Genomic DNA, 24,941 nt, shown 5'->3' on the forward strand with positions numbered 1-24,941 from the left:
CTGTTCATTTGCCCATACTAACTGTTAGCGGTATTAGGCTGCACCAGGAATATATGTTGAGAAAAAACAGCAATAAACATAAAATCCTGCAAAAAAATAGCAATAATCTGTTATTTTTCATAAATATACTGTTATTGCGCAGGTAGCCATATTGAATGGGAAATAAGAAATATATATGAGCCTTACAGCTTTGATTTGCTTTCTTGTGCAGACGCTTGTGGACTACCTGAGAACGCATTCGCACAGTGCAGTTTATGCAGCATCTATGCCTCCTCCTATAACTGAGCAAATCATCAGGGTCCTGAAGTGCATAATGGGCCTCGATGGGACATTGATTGGTAAGATTTCTTGAATCAAAGCCATTTCTACACCTGAGCTATGAATTCCTTATTTTGATCATTCTGTAACATTTCTAAAAAAACAGGGGTCATTTACTTACAGATTAATCATCAGTTGACATATGTGAATGACTGAATCTATAATAGACCCAGATGATAGAAGAATCTCAAATAAATCAGTTTTAATAAAAATCTTTAGTTTCTAGTAGGGTCCACCAGTCTCTCGGAGGGGCTATGCCATAGATTAGTGCTGTCCAACTGGCGGCCCGCGACCCCCTCTGTGTGGCCCCCCACCTGTCTGGCTGCTTTGATGGCTTACCTTTGTGTAAGCTTTAAATGGTATCCGTACTGGCCCCCTGCATGGTTAACACATCAGATTCAGGCTGTAAACCCCCTGTATTGTTTAAAAATATAATCCACTGTGTTGTTCACACCTTTTAATCCCTACATTGTTCACCCCCTGCAGTGTTCACGCCTCAGGCTCTAATCACCCACATTGTTCCCCTGTTCACATCTCAGACACACTGTAGGAGCAGTAGAAACCCACAAATAAACCCTGCACACTATAAAAAGAACATATACTGTGGTGGTACTGCAATTAAAAAGTTTTTTAATATATAGTTATTGTGCAGACTGTAGGAGCAGTGCCAGCATTGCGTCACTGTAGGCTGCCTGTGTGTGCCATACTCTGCCTGCCCTATGCTGCCTGTATGTGCCATGCACACACAGGCAGGGTAGAGAAGGCAGAGTATGGCACACATAGGCAGGGTAGGGAAGGCAGAGTGTGGCACACACAGGCAGGGTAGGGAAGGCAGAGTATGGCACACTCAGGCAGGGTAGGGAAGGCAGAGTATGGCACACACAGGCAGGGTAGGGAAGGCAGAGTATGGCAGGTTTTTGCTGTACTACCACCATTAATATGGCTATGGTCATGTGATAACATGGGTGTGGTTTCAAGTGGGTGTGGTTTTAAATAGGGGAGTGGTCAAAACTAGCTTCCATTATCGGTCCTCCACCACGGAGGCCGGAAAAATTCCGGCCCTCAGTACCACAGAAGTTGGACAGCACTGCCATAGATCAAAGCCATTATTTATGGGAACATTTTTAAGTAGAAAACCCTTAACAATTGGTGGCAATTGTCTCCAAATTTGTTGAAAATGTAAAAAGCCCCACACAACACAGAAACCCCTAATATACCTATCACTGTAATCTGTTTCTTCTAAAAGTATGAATAAATACAATTTTTTTATGCTGAAATCCAACTGCAAAACAGTTCTTCTCTTTCTGCATCATTTATAATCCTGGCAGTGGAGGAGGGACTAAAACGTTGATGTTACAAATTGTAACAACTTACAGACAGGAACTACATAAACCACAATGCACTGCACTGTGATATTACTTTCCTCGTTGACATCACGTGTGCAGGGAATTGTGGGATTTGGAGGATGCAGGCTGAGGGCAGTCGAGTACTGTTACATTTAAATGAGTCTCAAAGTAGTCAGTCAGATTAGCAGCTGGATATTTTTTAATTGATGTATATTGCAAAATTGTTTGAAATGATATCTACTTTTCAAAAAGCTTAAGTTGTGTTTGGGCGCAAAGGAGTTCCCCTTTAAAAACACAAGCGAGACCAGCCTCTTAAACTATGGTTTTCCAAAATAAAAAAATAATAAATCTCCTTTATTAAAGGAGTGCTAAATGCAAAGTACAAATGCTTTGGCGCCATTCTCTATATTTTTGTCCACAGTGCAGCGTGCCTTTCCACAGGCTTCTAAGACATTTATACAGCTTTTGAAATCAGAATAAGACCGATTTAGTAAATGTATATGTTTTCTGCTTATTATAAATGATGAGTACATTATTCAGCACTCAAATTAAAAAAAAAGATACTTTCCTGTTTCATAATTTGTGAGCCATTTGTTGATAAGAAGTTGTTTGCCTATGGTCTGTTACTACTGTTATGGTGCACTAAAAACTGCTACTGTTCAGTGAATGATTCCCCCATATGTACTGAAGCAGTGACGGCTGTAATGGGTGTGTGATGCTCACGACGTGCTGCAATGGCTTTATTTTAAATAAGTAATTGAAAACATATGTTCACTTCAGCCTGCGGCTTGTGCTGATTTATTAGCAGTGGCTCCTACAGTGCTTATGATTTAAAAATAAAAATGACAGTAGTTTCACTGCTGGTACTTAGCTTTCAATGTTGAACTGCAACTTCCAGTCTTCTTTTCTCCTACTGGGTTTAGCAGAGTGGCCCTTTGCTTCTTTTTACCACAGCTGCTTTTTCCTCTGACTACAGACTAGTTACTAATCAACTCCCCAGGCCTGTGACAAGCACATTGCATCTTCATTTGTACCCTGGAGGACACTGGTCTCTACGCTATGTTTTGATAGATGTATGACAAAATGTAATGTTACTTTCTGCTGATGTTTTGATAATTTCTGATGACTTCTAAGCATAGCTTGTCAACAGTAGCCCACAGGACACTGAGCATGTGTAGAGCCATTGGCATGCAAATGTTGGCCTACCAAGATCTAAGATGGGGAGCTCCTATGGACAGTTTTGAATGCACAGATCATTACTGTTATAGGGTTGCTGAACACCTAGGTTAGTGCACAGTTCATATGTAAAATACAACATCAAGTTTTCCTTTAACTGTAAAATCGGTAGTTTTCACTTGACCAATATTTAAACTTAGACAACACCATTTTCTTGGACAAAGTAAACTAAGCTGCCCTTACAAGTACAATAACCCCAATCTGTGCTTAAAGGTCAGGCTATTATTAAAGCCTTTTTAAAAATTGAAGTCGTCCAAATATTGGAACAAGAGAAAATAATTAGTCAGTTAGCCTTCTTGATCATGTCTAATGTAGCCCCTGACTAAGTTAACTTATAACTATATGGACCTGCATGCACACCTAAGGGGTTTTATAATAAAAGGCACTAAGTTTGCCCAGGAGCAGTAACCCATAGCAACCAATCAGCATATTGGGGAAAGAGTGAAACAAACAGGGTAATGCAGTTAAGCCTGTTGTATCTGAAACAAACACTTTCCTTGGAACTGGGAGCATGACAAGAAAACAAATTCATTAAATGTTGCTTAGGGGAAAAGCCATTGGCTTGGGGATGAAAGTATCTTGCTGCCTCGATTTGCAAACCACAGAAGAATTCTTCCAGTTTAACTTTCATCTGGAAATCAGATCAAAACACAGAAAGCACGCAGACGAATGGGCTTGTTTGTACTGCCGAGCTCAGTGAGAGTGAGTCCAATATCTGCTCAGTGCCATGTACTTTGCCAGCGCCATACGTTTTTAAGAGGCATTGAGCTCATATTTTTTTTATCCATGCATTTTAAAGTTAATGTCACACCTGATGGATTCTGCATTTGTTTGAGCATGAAAAATTGCCCATACCACCTCTTAATAACTGGAAACAACTTATCAGCAATGGGGCAGGTAGTTTTTGGCTCACCTGGTGTGACATTAGCCACTGACCTGATGACATGGGGTATTTGCAGTAAGGTCAACCTCAGATTACATTTCCCACAAGTCTCATGACTAGTTAAATGACCCCTAAGATATGTTGACAGTGTTGGACTGGGATGCCAGGGGCCCTCCAGAAAACCTTAGACTATAGGCCCACTCTACAAACTATTTTTCCTCCTCTTCTTGCTCAGTCTCTTTAGTTTTTTTCTTTAAATACTATGAGCTATGCTTCCGTGTATTTAGCCTCTTTGTTCCCATACATGAAGTGGTTAGAAGCTGGAGGGCACATTGACCCCTGGGCCCACCATCTTCTAACCTCTTCCCTGGATGCTGATGGTAAAAGGCAATCAGTAAGCAGACCATCATCTTTCATGTTTGGTTATCATCAATGTGTTTTTTGAGCTATTTCATATTCTTTAAGGGAATGATGTCAGATCAAAAACACGTTAATAAGTCAGTTTTCCAAATGGGAGAGGTACAAAAGTTTAATCTGTTCATTAAAGGGGGCTTTTCATCATATAACTACTTGGGGAACCCAGAAGCATTTTCCAGCAGTTTTATGTATTCTAATATATCCCTGTCTGAATCCTTGCTCCCAATTGTGCATTGCACAATTTCTATGTCTGAAACCCTCAGCAAACTATTATTACCAGTTGGTAGAAATAGGTTTGATAAATCAGCCTCCATGTTCCCCTTTAAATGTTATGCCTATTTAAAGTAATTGGGCATATCAAGAGTGAAACATAGCATTTTGGGTTTTCAGTTCTGTATGACTGCATTCTAAGGATTCAGCTGAATGTGAATGATCCTAGCATTCCATTAAAACCTGAATTTGGTGCCCCTTGTATATAAATGTGCAGCAACATGTGTTATATCTACACAAATGATTTAATACGTGGGATTATCTGCCATTACTCTCCATTGTTTTATTTGTTAGATAGCGATGTTCCAGCAGAGGGCATTGTTTCATAAGGTGTTTCTGTTTCTTGATACTGTGAAATGAATGGTAAACGTAATTTTTCCTGTTACTTTCCTAAATGCCAGAACTTTTTTGGGGATTTACTTATTTACTTGCATGCAAGTAACTCCAAGAATAACTTTTGTGCACTTGAGTAAAAGTCACTTTTTTTCAACATAACCGGAGTGCTGCTGTTTTTTCATCTTTCAAGTAGGGCAAACAATTTTCTTCAAGGGTCTAGTGTTTTCCATTACATCACTGTTACAGGACAGGGGCAGATTTATTTTAAACATTGAATCAACTGGTCAACTATTTAATTGATAAACAAATTTTAAAGCTTTCAGAACATTGAATTCTGTTTAGAAAGGTGTTATATGGACTGGAAATAGTGTTTGCTGTACTGCTTTCTAGATAAAGCAGCCCTACCCAACTATGATGTGATCAAGTACAAACCCTGGCCATACCTTGAGAAATCCAGAATGAACTGCTAAGGAAAAATAAAACTGAAAATTGATTGAATTGTATAGTGTGACTGTAATTATTCAATTTTGCCATACATATTTTTAAATCAGGGGTCTCAAACTCGCGGCCCGCGGGCCATTTGCGGCCCTCGGTACAATATTTTGTGGCCCGCACCAACGCCTTCTCAAAAGCAATGAATGGATCGCGATTTTTATTGCGATTCAAGGGATAATGCAAGGCACGGCGGGCGGGAGCTGCTGATTGCGGAAATGACGTTATGCCATCATAACAGTTATTATGGGAAGACGTTCTGTGTGCACAATTAGCTCCTTAGCATCTAATTGTGCACACAGAACGTCTTCCCATAATAACTGTTATGATGGCATAACGTCATTTCCGCAATCAGCAGCTCCCGCCCGCCGTGCCTTGCATTATCCCTTGAAAGCCAATTTTTTGTGAAATCCCTTATGCGGCCCAGCCTCATCCTGACTTTGCCTGCTGCGGCCCCCAGGTAAATTGAGTTTGAGCCCCCTGTTTTAAATAATGATTTTCATTTTGTAGTTGTTAGTGAAACTATATAGGGAAGAGAGTTTTCTGTTGCACAAACACTGGTGCCTCCAACCACCTGCAGGTTCTGGTCTTGCTTGTAAAAAGCAGTTTGTTTATTTGGACCCATAACAATATGTAGCTATATATAGTATTTGTTTGAAAGCCTACTATTCTTGAGTAAAACACTCAAGTTGGTTTCAGATTTTTTGGGGTAGAAAACTGGCCATAATGGATAACTCTATCTGCCAGGTGTATCCTGTTTTGATGTCATTGTTATTATATGGAGCAACCTTTATATAGAGGATGAAGCAGATAATAGTTGAGAACAGGCTTTGGGAAGACAGGCCAGACCCCCATATCTTAGCTGATTTCCATTATATGGAAATAGAGAACATAAAACTGTAATTAGCACAATGTACCTACTATACTAGTCACATGGAAGCAAAAAAGTGTCAATGGACATCTTTTATATCCACACTATAATGCTTATAGAAATGATAACCCGTCCTTTTTTTTATTTTTGTTTAAAGAATGATCGATCCAGCTGGCAATCTGTTACCAGTTCTAAAAACACAAAAGAAAAACGTTTCAAATAGTTCCAGAGTGTTGGCATCTAAGAAATAGGTAATATGTACCAGATGTAGTATAATATGTGCTGGCTTCAGTTCTGCTCAGGACCTGACATTACTGGTGATTAATCACCTGTTCAGAGCAATGTGCATATTGTAAGGCTTGCTGTACATTTGGAAGAAGGAGTTTGGAATTGTTGCTTAAAATCTTAAGCTGTCTCTTGAATGCTTTAATTGAGCGTGCCAGGTCCTACCTAAACAAAATGCTTCTAGTACTTCTGTGGTTGTAGCAAAAAGAATCAGAGCAGTGTACAGCATGACTTCAGGCTTACTATCACGGCAAAATGAATAAAGGAATTGCTTTTGACTGCGAAGAATTCCATTCTCTTGTGGTAGTTTCTTCCACCAGCGCTTAGTTGGTCTACTGGCTACTGCCTGCCACATTAGTAAGCTTGGTGCATTTCTCAAAGTCACTTCTCAAGGAGATATTAAGTTTACTGTCCTTTATAACTGGGCCATACAATGCTAATTACATGGCCTAATATGTCACAGCAAAATGTGCATTCCCAACTGCTTCTTGTCGCCATTCCTTTGGAAAAACAAATTATTGCTTGAGCATACAGTCACACAGTCCTCACAGTCCTGTGTTAGATACTATCCAATAAAATTCCACGCATCCTGATTTCTAAAAGCACTTGTGCTTTCCTACTAAATGTTTAAAGGTGAGTAATCTATTAAAGGAACAGTAACATCAAAAAATTAAAGTGTTGCTCTGCAAAAAAACTGGTGTTTTTGCTACAGAAAAGCTGCTATATAAATAAGCCGCTGTGTAGCCATGGGGGCAGCCATTCAAGTTGGAAAAAAGGAGAAAAGGCACAGGTTACATAGCAGATAACTAGTAGATAAGCCCCATATAATGGGGGTTTATCTGTTATCTGCTAAGTAACCTGGGCCTTTTCTCCTTTGAATGGCTGCCCCCATGGCTACACAGGAGCTAACTTATATAAACTATAGTAGTCTTTCTGAGGCAAACACCCCAGTTGTAGCAATGCAGGGTAACAGTACATTATATTGTTATTACTTTTATACACTTTCATTTTTTGGTGTTACTGTTCCTTTAAGGATACACCATATGGCCAAAAGTTACCGACAACAACAAGAGATCCTCTGCACTCACCCATTATCAATATATATAGAACATTAAAACATTCTGTGCATTAAGCTACCAAGAAATGCCCTCCCCTTTCTGCAAAACAGGGACTGTTTGTCCATATATTGCAATATATTCAAGCTGGCCATCTATGTCACAATCATCCCTTCTGGCCAGTTCTACACTGACTTATTCATTAAGAATTCTACTGCTTCAATATACATTTAGCAAAGGGACTAAGTTTTACCTGCAACTTTCTTGCTTTCAAGGTTAAAAGTCAAAAGTTTCCGGACACTTGGTTGTCCAACATCTCATTCTGAAACCAAGGGCTTTAGAAGCTGGTCCTGGTACTGGGACTCCTCCAGTTACATGGGAGTAAGAGAAACAATAGGTTAGCTGAAAGCAGTTCTAATGTGTAGCGCTGGCTCCTTCTGAAAGCTCAGACTCAGGCACAATGCACTGAGATGGCGCCTACACAACAGTATTACAACTTAAAAAAAATATTTGTTGGTTCAGGAATAAAATTTTGAATAGTAGAGTGATTTTTTTGCTATGTAAACAGTGTAATTTAAAAATAAAAAGTCATGACAGAATCCCTTTAATTCTGATACAAGAATATTAGTAAAACTGGGCAATTATGTTGGGAAAATGTTGGCAAAAATGTTGGGAACTAGACCTGGCTCGCATTTGGAATTCCAATGCAACCAACAGGTCTACAGTTGGGTTTAGGTCAGGGCTTTGTGCAGGCCAGCCAAGTTCTTCCACTTCCATCTGTGCAACCTATTATGGACCTCTCATTGTGCACAGGGGCATGATGCAGAAACAGGAATTTGCGTTCCCTAAACAGTTGCTGTAAAGTAAGAACCACAGAATTCCATGGCTTAACTATACACCACGATTTAGAAGGGTGCGTGGAAAACTTTTGGCCATATAGGGGCAGATTTATTCCAGCTTAATATATAAAAACTCACCCACTTTCTATTCATTACTATGGGAAGTGTATTTAGCAATGGGTGAAAACTAGAGCTCCCCAGTTGATAAATATGCTTTTTAAAATCAAATAGGAATGAATAGAACGTGGGTCAATTTTTATAAATTATTTTGATAAATCTGCCCCATAGTGTACCTTTAGACTTTTTTAGACCAATGTGATCTAACATAAATGAAATCAACTATTAACACTAATGCCTATGTTTAATGTGGTCATTGATTGTTTAATCCTGCATGTTGGTGTTTTTCCAGTTTTACTGAACCGTTGTCATCATCTCCGCTTTGCACTACATTTATAAATCTTATTCAAGATACACTTCCTTTTATTTTGTCATTTTTAATGTAGCAGAACGTGTTTGGCTTCCATGTTAATGTACGTGTAATATTTTCGGAATGTTTCTTGTTATCAGCAGAGAAGCATGTAGACGCTGCCAGCTCTAATTGGCTTTTAATATACCCTATTAATAACCAAATGGAAATAAAAAGCCGATAAAACATTTGTTTCTTTGGGAATCAATGTCCAGATGTTCCTCATTACAGTACAAGGAAAGCTTGGTATAAACAGTTACTGAGTTTTGAGTAAGTTTATAAAATTACCTAACTTGACTTTCTTGTGGTACAAAATGACACAATGGAGCCAGTGCTTTTCAGTCATTCAGTCCACCGATAATTTTAGGCTACTTTTAGTTATCAGTACGGGACTCGCTTTCTTGAATGGAAAGAACTGAGAATTCAACCAGTTACTTACTGGTTAAGCTGGTTGTGCATATATAAATATATTATGTATAAGTTATGCATACAAAATTATTGTTCATAACTAAAGATTTTATGAATTTTAGGATTTTTAATCCGAAATGATATCATGGCTGCCAACAAGGCTAGATGTGGCCCTGCAAGAAATGTTATTGTTTTTAGCTATACAAACCGTATATTTTCATATGAACATAATCCAACCCTTGAACATGTAAGAAATGAGGAGAGTTGGAGAGCACTGACTTAGGCCATTGGAGAGCACTGACTTAGGCCATTGGAGAGCACTGACTTAGGCCAATGGAGAGTACTGACTTAGGCCATTGGAGAGCACGGACTTAGGCCATTGGAGAGCACTGACTTAGGCCATTGGAGAGCACTGACTTAGGCCATTGGAGAGCACAGACTTAGGCCATTGGAGAGCACTGACTTAGGCCATTGGAGAGCTCTGACTTAGGCTATTGGAGAGCTCTGACTTAGGCCATTGGAGAGCACTGACTTAGGCCATTGGAGAGCTCTGACTTAGGCTATTGGAAAGCACTGACTTTGGCCATTGGAGAGCTCTGACTTAGGCTATTGGAGAGCACTGACTTTGGCCATTGGAGAGCTCTGACTTAGGCCATTGGAGAGCTCTGACTTAGGCTATTGGAAAGCACTGACTTTGGCCATTGGAGAGCTCTGACTTAGGCTATTGGAGAGCACTGACTTTGGCCATTGGAGAGCTCTGACTTAGGCTATTGGAGAGCACTGACTTTGGCCATTGGAGAGCACTGACTTTGGCCATTGGAGAGCTCTGACATAGACCATTGGAGAGCACTGACTAAGGCCATTGCAGAACACTAACATAGGCCATTTGCAGAGCACTGACTTAGGCCTTTGTGTACTAACATGAATTCCCTATGTTAAGTGTAATCATGTGTTGGACTTAATTTATATCATTATTTTAATGTATTTACAAAGGTCAAGCATTTGGAAAACCACCGTGGACAGTTTTATACATCTGGTTGACTTAATATAGTGGAAACCTCATGCCTGTGGAAGGGGACCACATTCATAACTATTTTTAATAGCCATCTTGCCTTGTTAGAGAAACTGTAAGTGGAGGAGTGTATTTCTGTGGGCACACTGTATGCCAAAGGTATTCTTTTAAAAATACCACAGACCTCTGTTTGTTCTAAGGCCTGGAGAAATCTTTAGTAGAGAACTTTACTTAATTTGTTATCTTAACCATGGTGCAGATGTTTTGTTTTAGACAGGAAAAGTTACAAAGCATTTGTGGCCTCAACTCGCCCAGTATGATGAAACATGAACTAGTCGGACCAGCTTAAAACAGCAGGTTGCAGCCAACTGTTACACATTTTAATCAGAAAATCATTTCTTTAAAATATATTTTACAGCAGGCAAAACAGTTTTATTTTATTATCTCAAGTTCCATTTTTTTGCATTTGGTAAAACATATGTTATATTCAGGCAGTTGTGACCAAGTCATGTATTCAGTCTTTTCTGGAAATATATTCTGCTTAAACTGCTGGGAAATTATCATATTGTTTGTTTTTTATGGGTGTAATATTAAGTAAAAAAAAGGAAATACAGTTGGGTTGGTAGGGTACATTCTTTATAGTTTATGGAATTTGTTTCCAAACATTTCAAGTATGTTAAAAAAAAGTACATTCTTAATCGTGGAATACAGCTTAGGTAATGTTAACAAAATCATGACATTTTCCATAAAATACAGTATGGTAGATCCAATTTTTTTTAAATATAATTTAGAATCTGTAGGCAATAAAATTTGTATGTTTGCTTCAGAAACCCTACCGTACTTTATATAAACAAAACTGCAGTGTAGCCATGGGGGCAGCCATTCAAATTGTAAAAAGGAGAAAAAGCACAGGTTACATAGTAGATAACAGATAGGCTGCACAGATTCCCATTGTATTCCACAGAGCTTATCTGATATCTGCTATGTAAGCTGTGCCTTTTCTTTCTTTTTCCCAGCATGAATGGCTGCCCCTATGGCTACACATCACCTTTTTTTTTTTCATCAACATTTTTATTTTTTGGCGTTACTGTCTCTTTAAAAAAATCAGGAAGCCAAGAAAATAGCTACCATGTTGAGTACACTTTATTTTTAAACAATCCTCTGTTCAACAAGCCTTTTGTTTTCCCCCATTACCTTAATTTGGCCATACAAAGATCAGGCCATTTACATGGGCCACTGAATGTGTGGATGTGTGGCTGGCCAGTTTTGCAGACTGGACCATTTGATTCATTTATACAGTATGGTAGCTGGACAGAATGTGCTTATCAGATGAGGCCTAAACAAAGCAACTGGCAGATCTTGTATATTTCCAGATGTGTTTTGGCTACCCCAAAAAAAACTAAAATTCAGCATCTGGCAGTTTGATTGCTTGTAGTGAAGACTGTTACATTTTTCCAAAAAAATTCAACATTTTTTGCCAAACAGTTTGGAGTCAGTGGATTGTTTTTTTCTTGAAAAAAAATGTATTTGAGTCAGTGGATGTTTTTTCTTGCACTAAATGCATTGAAGTCAATAGGCATTTTCTTTACACCAGATGCATTGGGCTCAGAGGATGATTTTCTCTTTTTTTCCCATAGACATAGTACCATAGGGTCTGTATTCCTGTTTTAATATGATGTATTGAATAAACTTGATTTTTATGAAATATTTCAAAGTTACCACAAATCTGAATCAGAGAAAAAAAAACATTTGCTCAATCCTAATCACTAGGTCTAGTTTTTGGTCAAAAATGATCAGGTAAATTGGTCCATATGTGGGAAAGCTTGTACTGTGCCATGGTGGTACTTTGGTCAAGGGCGCTGCTGCCACAAGGCGAGCTGACAAACTTACCTCAGGCGGCAGTGCCTGCCAAGTTACCAGGGGTGGCAAAAATCCACTTCTGGTAACTTAAAGAGCCTAAATTCCACTCTTTATTTTAGAATATTAGCTCTTTTAGTGCAGAGAGTGTTATTGCGCTATCTGCACTAATGATATGGCCCCTCTCTCTGACGCAAAAAAGCTAAACGCGGGGGGGTCGAGGGGGGGTGGCTAGGACCCCTGAGGCAGCGCTGACTTCAGTATTTGTGTGAACATTATAGAGCTGGTGTTGCAATGTAATGCTGGAAACAACTCTGTTTGATATTCTGCAGTACAGGTATGGAACCTGTTATCCACAATTTGGATTTCATACTTTGTCTACTAAAAATCATAACACAATAGGATTGATTTGCTTTCAAAAAAGATTAATTATATTTTATTTGGGATCAAGTACAATGAGCTGTGACTATGCAGCAAGGTTCATTGGCCAAAATGAAAAATAAGGCCAGCCAATCCATTCAATGCGCAGTCACCTAACCACTCATGCAGTACAGCAACAGCCTTGCTTTTTCTTTCTCTAAATTTTATTTAGTGAACTTTGTTTTTATTTTTTTCTCTAAAATATTTGATTGTGTTTTTTGGCAATTGAGAAGCTGTTTTTTGTTTCTGGGTAATGACTGGATAATACTTTTTGTCATCTTACTTTGGTGATTGAATGAGGTTCTTGGGGCTGTGTATTTCCTAAGCTTCAGCTTGATCCTGAGGGTTTCACAGTATAAAGTTCCGCCCATGAATACAAGAATGGTGTAAGGGAAGAAGGGAAATCTAATGACAATTGTGTTGGGGATGTCTTGTTACACAATAAAAAGTGTCCAATGTGCTGGAACATCCTGCAAGAGGAACTGCCTGGGGCATCCCTTTAGTGCTTTCAGGGATACAAAACAAAGCCATTGTTTACTTTCCTCATTGGGTTCTGTGATCCACGAACGGCAACATACTACACACATTAAGAAATGGCAGACATCTGTGTGCACTTTTAATCTTGGCAGAAGCTGTGAAGGGTAAGACTTGTATACAGTTTTCCCTTTGGTATTTAAATGTATGAGCCAGGGTTAGTGTGAGCAAGCTAGAGCAAAAGAGTGGTGCATTCTTATTCTTAATCTGCAGATTTAACATTTATTTTCACACATTTTAGTTTGTTACAAAATAAGCAGAGATTCATATCCCACAGAATCCCATTTTCATAACCAGAGAGGCCCTTAATAGACTCAAAAAGACATTTTTATTAATCCAGTATTCCTAAAACTGGTAACATAGGACCCCTAAATTTTTGTGTGATGAAAGAGGAGAGCGTTAAAAAGAATATTTGCCTAATATGTAACTTACTATGATGCAGACAGCATTCCAAAACAATTTACAATCAATTTTCATTTGCAGTTCTAAGTTTGTAATTCAAAGGGCAAGGAAAACCCAATTAATATATCAGGCACCCCGGTCCAATCAAGCTATTGAAGTTATTCCCCCAGGCCAGGGCTCCTTTTAGGGAAAAATGCACTGTCCTAATGAAAACAGCAGTGTGGTGCTAGCATCTTATTACCTTTCCCAGGTTCCTCTAGTGCAAATCTAGCCTTATGTATACACAGTAGGAAATGGTGTTTCTCAGTGGCTCGGATGTCCCGGAAATACAATGTGGGTTCCCCAAGGATATCATCAGATACATGCACAGATTTTATTGTTATCCGGCCAAAATTTTCTAACCTATTCGATCGACTTAACTTTCGATCGCCATGGTGTGAAAATGATTGGTACAATAATTCTGAGCCCACACACGGTCCAAAAATCGTATGAAACTAGGTTTTGTATAATTTTATTGATGCGTGTACGCCCAGCTTTAGTCTGAAGAGGGCTTTTTGGAAATGGTAAGTAATTACTGTTTAGTCCATTAAATCACAGAAACTAATATGAAACAATATGCAGAATACATGTTCAATGCAAGCCCTTTTTATTGGGATCAATAGAACATGGGTATATATTGCACATTTAACATTAACATGTGGCCTTTTATGGTTGCAGCTGCTAATTTTTGTTTTTGCTTTTCAGGGCTGAAGAGGGTGCAGCAGCTTGAAGCAAACACCAGATACTTTAGGCAGAAATTGCGTGACGTGGGATTCATCACTTATGGGAATGAGGATTCACCTGTCATCCCAGTTTTACTGTACATGCCAGGCAAAGTAGGGTAAGTATTACTGGATAAAGGTTCATTTATAAATAACAATCACAGGGGTTTTCCTCTGTCAGGAATAGTAACATGGGGCCCTCCAGTTACAGAACTGTAATTCTGAGAGATGTAGTTTAGTAACAGGGTTAGAGTTACATTATGATTATCTAATAATTCATTTGGGCTTATGTAAAAAGGTGCCTGCATGCAGTTTGTACTGCCACAATTAAAGACATATATAGATATATAGTTTTTTTACACAAACATACATGATTCCTCAGACTGAAAGGAAACCAAGATAGTCTGCCTCTGCTCAGAGGGACCATTTTCCCCATAGCCTTAGGCTGGAGTTACTTAACTCCATGTTAAAGTGATGGATTCTAGGACTTGAAGTCCCTTTGTCCCTTTGGTGCACAGATCCTGTAGATAACAGAGGGACTTCAAGTCCCAGAATCCATCACTTACACATGGAACAAGGTGAGGGAGAGGTTGAATGACACTACAGCCTAAGATGGAAATAGTCCCCAAGCAAAAGCAGACTACCTGAACAAGTGTGTTATTAAATATCTATATTGGTCAATACATACATATTGAAGCAAGTTGCCATAAAGTGACTTTACTGTGGGAAGAAGGTGCAGGCTGTAGGTTAGATCATAGTTACATAGGGTTGAAAAAAGACCAGAGTCCACCAAGTTCAACCCTTCCAAGTAAACCCAGCACACACAACCTATACTTACCAATCTATACTATCACATACATAAGCTATATATACAAACATTAATACTAACTGTAGATATTAGTATCACAATAGCCTTGGATACTATGCTTGTTCAAGAACTCATCCAGGCCCCTCTTAAAGGCATTAACAGAATCTGCCATTACAACATCACTAGGAAGGGCATTCCCCAACCTCACTGCCCTCACCGTGAAAAACCCCCTGCTTCAAATGGAAGCTCCATTCCTCTAATCTAAAGGGGGGCCTCAGGCCAACCCCTATCTGCCTATAATCCCCTCTAATGTACTTGTACAGAGTAATCATGTCCCCTCGCAAGCGCCTCTTTTCCAGAGAAAACAACCTCGACACTCTAACCTCATAGCTTAAATCTTCCATCCCCTTTACCAGTTTAGTTGCAGTCTCTGCACTCTCTCCAGCTCATTAATATCCGTCTTAAGGACTGGAGCCCAAAACTGCACTGCATACTCAAGGTGAGGCCTTACCAGGGACCTATAAAGAGGCAAAGATCATGACTTTCCACACATAATAATACAAACCATTGGTGAACTAGACCAACAAACCTATAGTTATACAATGATGTGACATTCAGTTAAAGCCTCACTCAGGGAATTGGTTGAGCAGCTTGGTTTAAGACTGACTTGCACCTGGAATTATTTGAGTACTGTACTTTTCATTGTTATATACAGTACAGGTAGGAGTGTGTAGTTAAATATATAGCAGGGAATTAGTGAATGTAAGTACATAAATTGAATAATGAAAACAGATGGAGAGCTATCCAGTATGGATCTGCTGTAAATTCCTTGTTGTCTTTCTAAGCATGATTAAGTCTCTGGAGATTTGTTCTCATTGGCATTTGGTAAAAGTAATCAGTACCATCCCGGCTATGCATGGCATTAATGACGAACCCTGTTATTAAGTAAAGCGGCAGGCCTTTAGCCTCATGTCCATGCTTAAATCACATCTAATATGCCTTCAGCCTAGATTGGTTTGGTCTTTTCAGACTAATCAGATGTGCTTGTTGCTTAAATCTTGTGTTTGTGCAACAGATGCATATTGCTGATTAACATGGGGAAAATGAGGGTTTGATTGCAGTATGTATCAAAGATTTTCTTGATAAATCTTTTCACAATTTCTATTTTTTAAATTGTTGGGGGGAGTAAGCAATCAACTAATACATGTAAACAATTATTCGCTTCTTTTCTGTTTTTATTTAGATAAAATTACTTAGTGAAAAACTTGGCTGACATTGCCACCAGTAATACATCATATGTATCAACTTGATACAGAATATTGTCTGGAAATGCATTTTTTTTAACTGTATATGTTACTACCAGGCCTGGATTGGCAATCTGTGGGTTCTGGCAAATGCCAAAGGGGCTGCTGTGAGATGCCACAGACAGTCACTATTTATTGGGCCTGTGAGGATAGCTGTTTGGGCCTCTAGACATGCAGTTTAACAACAATGTAAGCTTGGGAAAAAATAAAACTTAGTAGAGAAAATAAAACAAGGAAAATAAGTATCAGTACAGCTGAAATGCTCCAAATGAGCATCAATATGTTTAAGTTGTGGCAGGATAGGGACAGGTGGGCAGACAACAGGATATTTGTGGAAGTTTGTTGATCTTATTTGCCCACACCCATCTAATCCTAATGGCGAGTACCTTTGGGCAGATCCATCTGGCTACATTCAGTCAGTGGTGTTGCATACTTGCTCCACAGAAGTTCAATTGCTCACATTTCATAAATCGCAGCTGGAATTTTGCTTCTGTAAAGGTGGCCATACACGTGGCGATCTGACGATGTTTCGTATGACCATCGGTCGCACGAAACATCGTAAGATCCGCCACACACCATTCAGGGCTGAATCGGCAGGTAAGGAGGTAGAAACAATAGGATTTCTACCTCCTTCTGCCGATTCAGCTCTGAAGGGAGAATTTTGGTCAGGCGCCTTCTATGGCGCCCGATCAAAATTTTCAAACTGGTCCGATCGGCGAGTCGTCCGATATCAGCAGCTTCCTGCGATATCGGTTGACTCGCCGACATGCCATACACGCACCGATTATCGTACGAAACGAGGTTTCGTACGATAATATCGGTGCGTGTATGGCCACCTTTAGTCTACCCTAAAAATCCAGCTGTTAGCAGTATACTTTCCAGTGAGATCCTTTTTTGGCAACAGAAATTCCCTGTAGACCAAACACAGTCAAATAAATGCTGTCACTTTTTAAGCATACAGAAGATTTGGAGGACAATTTTAATTGGTCAATTCCAATATAAATTGTCATATAAAGTTTGTACATAGTATGAGCAAATACAAAGCAAACTAGAATAACTCAAAATAAGAAGGGTATTAGTAATCACACTCATTTTGTGACTGTAAGAGGTTAATAGGCTCCATTTTCAAATTTTTATTTTATTGATTTTCTCTAAAATCTGTTCTTGCTTTCCTCTTAGGGCATTTGCAAGACACATGCTTGAGAAGAAAATCGGTGTTGTTGTAGTTGGGTTTCCAGCGACCCCTATCACTGAAGCCAGAGCCAGATTTTGCATTTCAGCTGCACATACGAAAGAAATGTTGGACAAAGTAAGTTATTGCTCAATCCCATTTTTCAAAAAATGATTTTAAATGATTATTACTAACTTCAGGGCAGTTTCTTTTCATTTAAATATGAACAAGGTTTTGTTTACTTGCGTAGTTTGGTTAGAGTCTGCCCTCATTTTATGATTCTGTAAGTGTGGACCAGAAATGATTGATTTTACAGATCAGACTCTGCTATAAACATAAACATACTAGCCAGACTTGACAAGTCTGAAAACAGTATTAAATAATGACCAAATTTGACCCATATATTTGAAATACATTGGCCATAAGTACAGTTTGCCCTTCCATGCATGGAGTCATATTACAGTAATATCCAGCTGAATGTCACGGCCAGATATCCAGGAGCTCAGGTCTATGCGTGCCTGCCAGATAAATAACTGTATCTTACCAGATCCTGGAGACAGATGGAATACATACATTCTTTCATGATTCTTACCTTGTATTCATAATCATCATCTAAGGTAACATTGCCAGATGATGTAAAAAAATAAATGAGAATATGTTTAAAAAGTCCATCTTAAAGAGCTACACTCATTGATTTGAATGCAATCAATTTGAAATGTATGCAGCCCAGCAACTTGCATTTATTAGAAGCAACCCTAATTTTCCAAATGATCAATCCCAAGCTCTTCCCTATTAGGACAGAATAATAGTTACACAGACAAATTATACACACTGGAGGTGCATTTGCAGGTCACATTTATGCAGTGAAGGAATATACAATGTAGCCAAAAAGCCATAGCCTCATACCCTCTATTTATTACAGTACAGATAGGCATTAATGATGAAACTTTCCCTTTAATTCTTATGCATGGGTAGAGCAGGACAGAAGGCTAAAACACATGGACGCAGAGCTATAGTATTTAGCAGTGATAAATAATATAAGACAGAGGTCCTCAACCCTTTTTATATGTGAGCCACACTCAAATGTAGAAAGATCTGGGGAGCAAAACCAGGGGGGCTGCCAAATAAAGGCTATGATTGGCTATTTGGTAGCCTCTGTATGAACTGGCAGCCTACATGAGGTTCTGTTTGTACACTGGGTTTTTATGCAACCAAAACTTGCCTCCAAGCCAGGAATTCAAAAATAAGCACCTACTGTGAGGCCACTGGGAGGGGTTGGTAAGCAACATGTTGTTTGCAAACCACTGGTTGGGGATCCCTGCTATAAGCATAAAAACAACTGGATTTGCTGAGTAATCTTCAACATATTTCACTGCTCATTTGAGGGATGTCTTCAGTTCAATGTCTGTTTGGATGAGTGGTTACTGTAGACTTACTACTGGCCTGGATTAATATTGATGCATACTAATACATACTGGAAACATGCATAAAAAGTGCAATAGTGTGCCCACCAGGAGAACCCAGCTTGATAAGCATTATAAGCATATAGTAAATGCTTAGCTGCAATGCTTTATGATTTATATTTTACATATTTTCCAAAACATAAAAATGCCACATATATCTATGGTATACATTGCATCTAGTTAAGAATGAGAATGCAATACACTCGCCATTGATCCTCACACACCTGTTTCAGTCTCTTCTAAAATGACCTCCATATAACTGTGATAAGCTACAAAAACCACAACCATTATTCAATAATGTTAAATATGCACCAGTGATAATCCACAAGCTTTACTACAACATTATTTGGAATAATGTTCCTTAAAGGGGTTGCTAACTTTTAGTATGTTGTAGAGAGGGATATTCTAAGACAATTTGCAATTGGTTTCAATTTTATATTATTTGTAGTTTTTTAATTATTTCATTTTCAGTTCAGGAGCTCTCCAGTTTAGAGTTTCAGCAGCTATTTGGTTGCTAGGATCCAAGTTATCTTAGCAACCAGGGAGTGGTTTGGATGAGAGACTGGTATATGAATAGGAGAGGGCCTGAATATAAAAGAAAGTTACAAAAAGTAACAATAACAATAAAACTGTAGCCTCCCGGAGCAATAGTTATTTCACTGCTGGGATCAGTGACCCCCATTAAAAAACTGCAAAAAGTTTGAAGAAGAAGGCAAATTATTCAAAAACTATAACAAATAATAATGAAGACCAATTGAAAAGGTGCTTAGAATTGGCCATTTTATAATATACTAAAAGTTGACTTAAAAGTGAACCACCCCTAAATACTGTGAATTCCATAAGTCTTCTTATGCGTCAAAAATAGTGAGGTCACCCAAACATGGCTTCTTTGATTGCATAATACATAGTCAAATGATGGTGGAGGTAGAAGGACCTGGAGGGCTGCCATAGTTATTTGTCTATAAAGTGTATCTCAACCTAACCCCCATACCAGGAACAACACTGACACTTCTGCAGCCTAGGTTGGTGCCTGGGGCTCAACTGGGAGTAAGCGCAGTTCCCCCCACCCCCCAAAAGGTGGCGGAGAGTGGAGGAAGGGTTAGTGGTGGTATCAAGGGAGTTGGGCTTAGGTTGCTGGAGGCCACAGTGTGTGCAGGATCCAGTATGTGTATAAATATAAACTAGCATTTTGAGTCTATGCCTGATACAATATACTGGTATGTGTCTTAAAGTGAGCCTGCTACCCAATCTGCAGCCCTTCTGTGGGTATGTGTGGCATCCCTGAACATGCTACTGATTGGCTGGCCTGTCTGTGTGGATAGATGTAAAAGCACCAATTAAATATTACTTAACATTTGACACTCTCTGAATAACACTGAATGACATAATTAAGATCCATGAGTAACCTGTAAAATATAAACTTATCAACAGTGATTGGCGATGTCTTCAGCTATAATTGGTGCCTAGTGATGTCATTTGTGTCAAATGACTTACTGAAACTTGTGTATTATAAAAACAAGATATTGTGTGATAATACTTGGAGTACCATGACCTATATGAAAGAACTCAGCCTGTAGCTTTTGTATAGTCAGGAAAATTATCTGTGACTATTATTTCTTTTATTTTACATCGGGGGGTATCCATTATTCTTTATACATTTTGCCTAACTGAAGCTCTGATGTATTAAATGTTGAACTTGTATTCAGTAGTCATTGCCTTTCTCTCCAGACACATTTAGAAAAAATGACTTTATGAAAGAAGGCTATTTTGCATTATGATAACAGTAACCCCTTTCTGCTCCATAGATTATTCTGTGCTCAGTCTGTGGGAGAAGCTGTGCATGGCTTGCTGGGTAAAACAAGGCTGCTACTATGTCTGAGAGGTCTTTAGTCAAGAACACATTCGGCCATTTTTCTATAATAGTTTGGTCAGTGGGGGCACCGTTCCATTACACTCTGTGGACAATACTTCATTTCACTGTGACATGACAGCTCCCACTTATATCAAAGTATTAAGGAATCATGATAATAAGTCTGTTTGCAAAATAACTCTTTCCCTTATATTTCCTGAAACTTTGCAGAAGGCAAATCTTCTTATAAATGTGGAATTCTTTACCTAATATTTAAAAACTGCTTTTGGGGGGGGGGGGGGGGGGGGAGAAAAATAATTCCTTTTAATTGCCCTCATTGACATGGGCTTGATGTCAGAGTTGCTTCACAGCAAATAACATGTCTTTACTGAAGTGCTTGCATGTTCTGTATTTTTAGCATTTGTTTTGCTGAGTTTAAAGTTAATAGATCACATAGCATTCCTCTGGCCCCGTGTCAGGTCTTTATGTCCTCCAGTGTTGTACTTTTCTGAGGTTTAAAATGGGGAGATGAAAAGGAGTCCGCATTCAGTGAAACGAGAGAGCCCTTGGTATAGATGTCAGCAACTGTGTGCATAATAGGCTTTTAATGAGCTGTAAGTGTTTAGAATATGATGAAAGCTCCCCGAGTGGTTTGATTCAGCTGGATATATTTTCATCTGACTTCACAGAACTTATATGTTCTCCTTTATTTTTTTTTCTTATAATATTCAGAAATATAATATGAATCTCATTAGCACTTCTGCATGAGTCAGTGTTATAGATGGCGCTGTTGATATTGCAGATAATTATGGACTATACAGTACAAGGTCACCCTCCCTTAGTATCATTAGTAGGATGAAAAAGAAGGAACATACTCTATAGAACAAACTATGGCCCCTAAGAAAGAAGAAATATCAAAATACAGGTATGGGATCTGTTATCCAGAAACCCAGTATCCAGAATGTCCATCTCCCATAGACTCAGTTTTAATCAAATAATTATAATTTTTTTTAAATTATTTCCTTTTTCTCTGTAAAGGACCTTGTACTTGATCCCAATGTTTAATGTTAAAATGATTTTTAGTAGACAAAGTATTAAGATCCGAATTACGGAAAACCCCATGTCCCGAGTATTCTGAGTAACAGGTTCCATACCTATACATGAAATGTGTAGTTAACAAGAATTAGTGTAATGTAAAAATGTAATTAAATTACCTAAAAAAAATTCTTTGTTTTCTGCTAAATCCCCATCACCCCCATGTAAACCATCAATTGTGGCTGGTGTGGCATCCCCTATAGGTGTTATCCACATGCCTAGATCCTACATATGCACCAGCTTATATACACACAACATCATATATATATCGAGAAAGCTAATGTAGATTTCATAAATGACCAGTATACGAACATATTGAACACTTACTAATGTTATTATACCGTAAAGGAGAATGAACTGTAATTAAATCTACCTAAGAGCATGTGGCAATATAGTGGGAAAAAAGTATTCACATTCAATAAGAAGCACATTTCTATGCCCAGAAGACAACTGCAGACTTAAGTAGCCTCTCTCCTGCTGGTTTCCACCTGGGCTTTAAAGTTTCTAGGAAAGGCATGAAGAGTATGGCAGTGTAGGGTGAAGAACAAAGGAAGGACTCATTTAGAAAATATGCATTCAACTAAAAATGTTTGCGGTAGGGCTGTTTGGCATTAGAATGAGTCCAGTTAAAAAGGAATCTATTCTGGAAGTGGCGTTAGCACGCAAAGTCGACTACAGCAAATGGTTGCCCAATATTTGCCATTAAAAGCCATTTATTGAATAGTGCCCTAAAGGGACTGGCATTTCATTTTGGTGAAAGTTGATCCAAAGCTATGATTCTCAAACACTTGCCCATGGGACGTTTAGAAGTGATGCTTTGGCCCCATTAATCTCAAATGAACATTTGTCAGGTTGAAAGCTAATAGTTCTTCCAGTTAGGAACCTGCCTGTTCCTAGATAAAACTTTAATCTAGACTTTAATCTAAAACAGGTTCTAAGCTCTCTGTTATTTTTCATGCATTTGCTCCAGCTAACAGTATGGATTTCCCCCTCAGGTCCTTGATGCGCTGGATGAAATGGGCGATTTTCTGCAGTTAAAGTATTCCCGGCATTCCCGATCGGCCCGCTCCGCTGCAGATCACGAGACAAACCTCGACCTTGATGACTGAGTCATGGTTGCTGCAACGCTTTGTGCACAAAACCACTGTTGCCACTCTTATATTATATTACTATCATTTGAACATAGCCATGACTTTTCAGCTCCCAGGTTTTCTTTTTTATTTTCATTTCTTTATTTATCTTAAGTGTTAATTTGTTTGTGTGATGCCATGCACTGAGAACTGGATGTAATACTGTCCTTCCTTTATAAGGAAAGAGTTTTAAAAGAATCCGTATAAACTTATCTATCAAAAATATGTGCTTCAGTACCTCGAAAGTACAGTATTATTGCAGCCCACATCTCTTTAAAGCTAATGCCGTGTAAGAAGATATTTTTTTTAACAAATTACATACTGACAAAAGAAACTGTGATCTTTTTTTTCTTTATTAAAAATGCTGATGTGCATTTAGGCACATTCCATTTTACATATGGGAATTCAGTAGGCTGGGGGCCTAGAAGGATTTTGTCCAGTCTACTTTTCTGGCCTAGATATTCTAAACAATCATAAAGTTCTAAAATGCATAAGCATAAACAAGAGATCTTTATTCTTTTGAGCTAAAGTACTTACAACAATGAGTGAACTAGAGCTGTAAAGGGTCCCTAGCTATGCAGTAAGGATGGGGCCTCCATCTAAATGCCGAGAAAAAATTATACAAATCAGAGATGTACTACCTGAGGCCCTCCAGTTAACTCAGCATTTTGTCCAGGGGGATTTTGGGAGTTTTTATAACATTTTACACAATGCGTTCTTCTCCTTTTATCCCAAAGGAGCCCTTCTGGTAGTAAGAGGAGGTGTGGTTGTCAATATGAAAAGGGACCAATTCAGATATTTGTCTTAAATGCAAAAAAAAAGCTAGAAATATTATACATTACGTTTTGGGGTTCTGTACCAGCCCAAGGCAACCACAGGCCTTTAGCAGGGAAGATCTGTGCCCCCAAAGTTGCCCCAGTAGCCCCCCATCTTCTTTTCTTCTGATTCCCTGCACATGCTCTGTGCTGCTGTCACTTACTGAGCTTAGGGACCCACTCACAATATACTATATAGATATAGAATATAAATGTCACAATACAAGGCAGATTTGTAATTAATAAATATAATTATATATATAAATACTATATGGCAGCTCAGAAACCAGTACAATTAGCATCAGAGTTTAATAATCAGACCTGTAATATAGGGCTGTGTGTTTTATATCTGTGGATACCTGTGTGTGTATTAATGTGAACTCATATAATAAGGCTGAAAAAGGGGGCTTATATGAACACAAGCACAAATGCAAAGTGCTAGAATGAACCTAAAATTGAGCACAGGCAAACACTATTCAAAAAGTACATGTGCCCATACATGCTCCCAGCAACCCCTTGCACCAGTGCGACCCCCATACACATCAGTGGACACCACCAATTTACCCAAATGAAATGCCATTGTTCAGGGTCAGACTGGGGGGTGCAGGCTATGCCTGTTTCTGCTGTTCATTAGATGCAAAGAAGCAAAACCTAAAGGCTCAACACATTAAGGGAGGCCTGTAGTTAACGCCTGCCTAAGACAACTGTAAAGTACAAGGCTGTGTTGTAGCTGAGCTTCGGCATGGGAGTGCTGATGTTTATAGCGCTTTAATGGGACCCTCTTGCAGCTGTAGTGCACCTAGTGCTTAACTATACCCATAGTAAAAGACCCCTCACTCAAATCAGCAAGTCTGAGTACTACAGGGCATTAGTAATAGGCCATCTAATAGTGATAAATTCATTTTTTTCTTTTTTTTTGGTGTTGGGTGTTTTAATTTTTTGCTGCTATATATTATACTGGATATTGTTTTTTTTACATTTGAATTGAAGCATATATATTTACTGTATGCATTCAGTTAAGGTGCTTAGTTATCACTTATTTCAGTAGCTTGAGAAAATCCTAGGATACCTGTAAATATGTTTGTGTTTGAGCTGTTT

At 38.7% G+C, this 24,941-nt stretch overlaps 1 protein-coding gene across 1 annotated transcript in view; it reads left to right on the forward strand.

The window, feature by feature from the left end:
• sptlc3 (serine palmitoyltransferase, long chain base subunit 3) overlaps positions 1-23,402 on the forward strand; it is a 74,622-nt gene extending 51,220 nt beyond the window's left edge. The window contains exons 9-12 of the mRNA XM_002931739.5: positions 212-338; positions 14,192-14,327; positions 17,500-17,629; positions 22,894-23,402. Of these exons, the coding sequence (XP_002931785.2) occupies positions 212-338; positions 14,192-14,327; positions 17,500-17,629; positions 22,894-23,007 (507 nt within the window). The 3' untranslated portion in view covers positions 23,008-23,402. The remainder of the gene's footprint in view (positions 1-211; positions 339-14,191; positions 14,328-17,499; positions 17,630-22,893) is intronic.
• Positions 23,403-24,941: the final 1,539 nt, after the last annotated feature.

This window comes from Xenopus tropicalis, chromosome 5 (assembly GCF_000004195.4).
Source record: "Xenopus tropicalis strain Nigerian chromosome 5, UCB_Xtro_10.0, whole genome shotgun sequence".
Lineage (NCBI taxonomy): Eukaryota > Metazoa > Chordata > Amphibia > Anura > Pipidae > Xenopus > Xenopus tropicalis.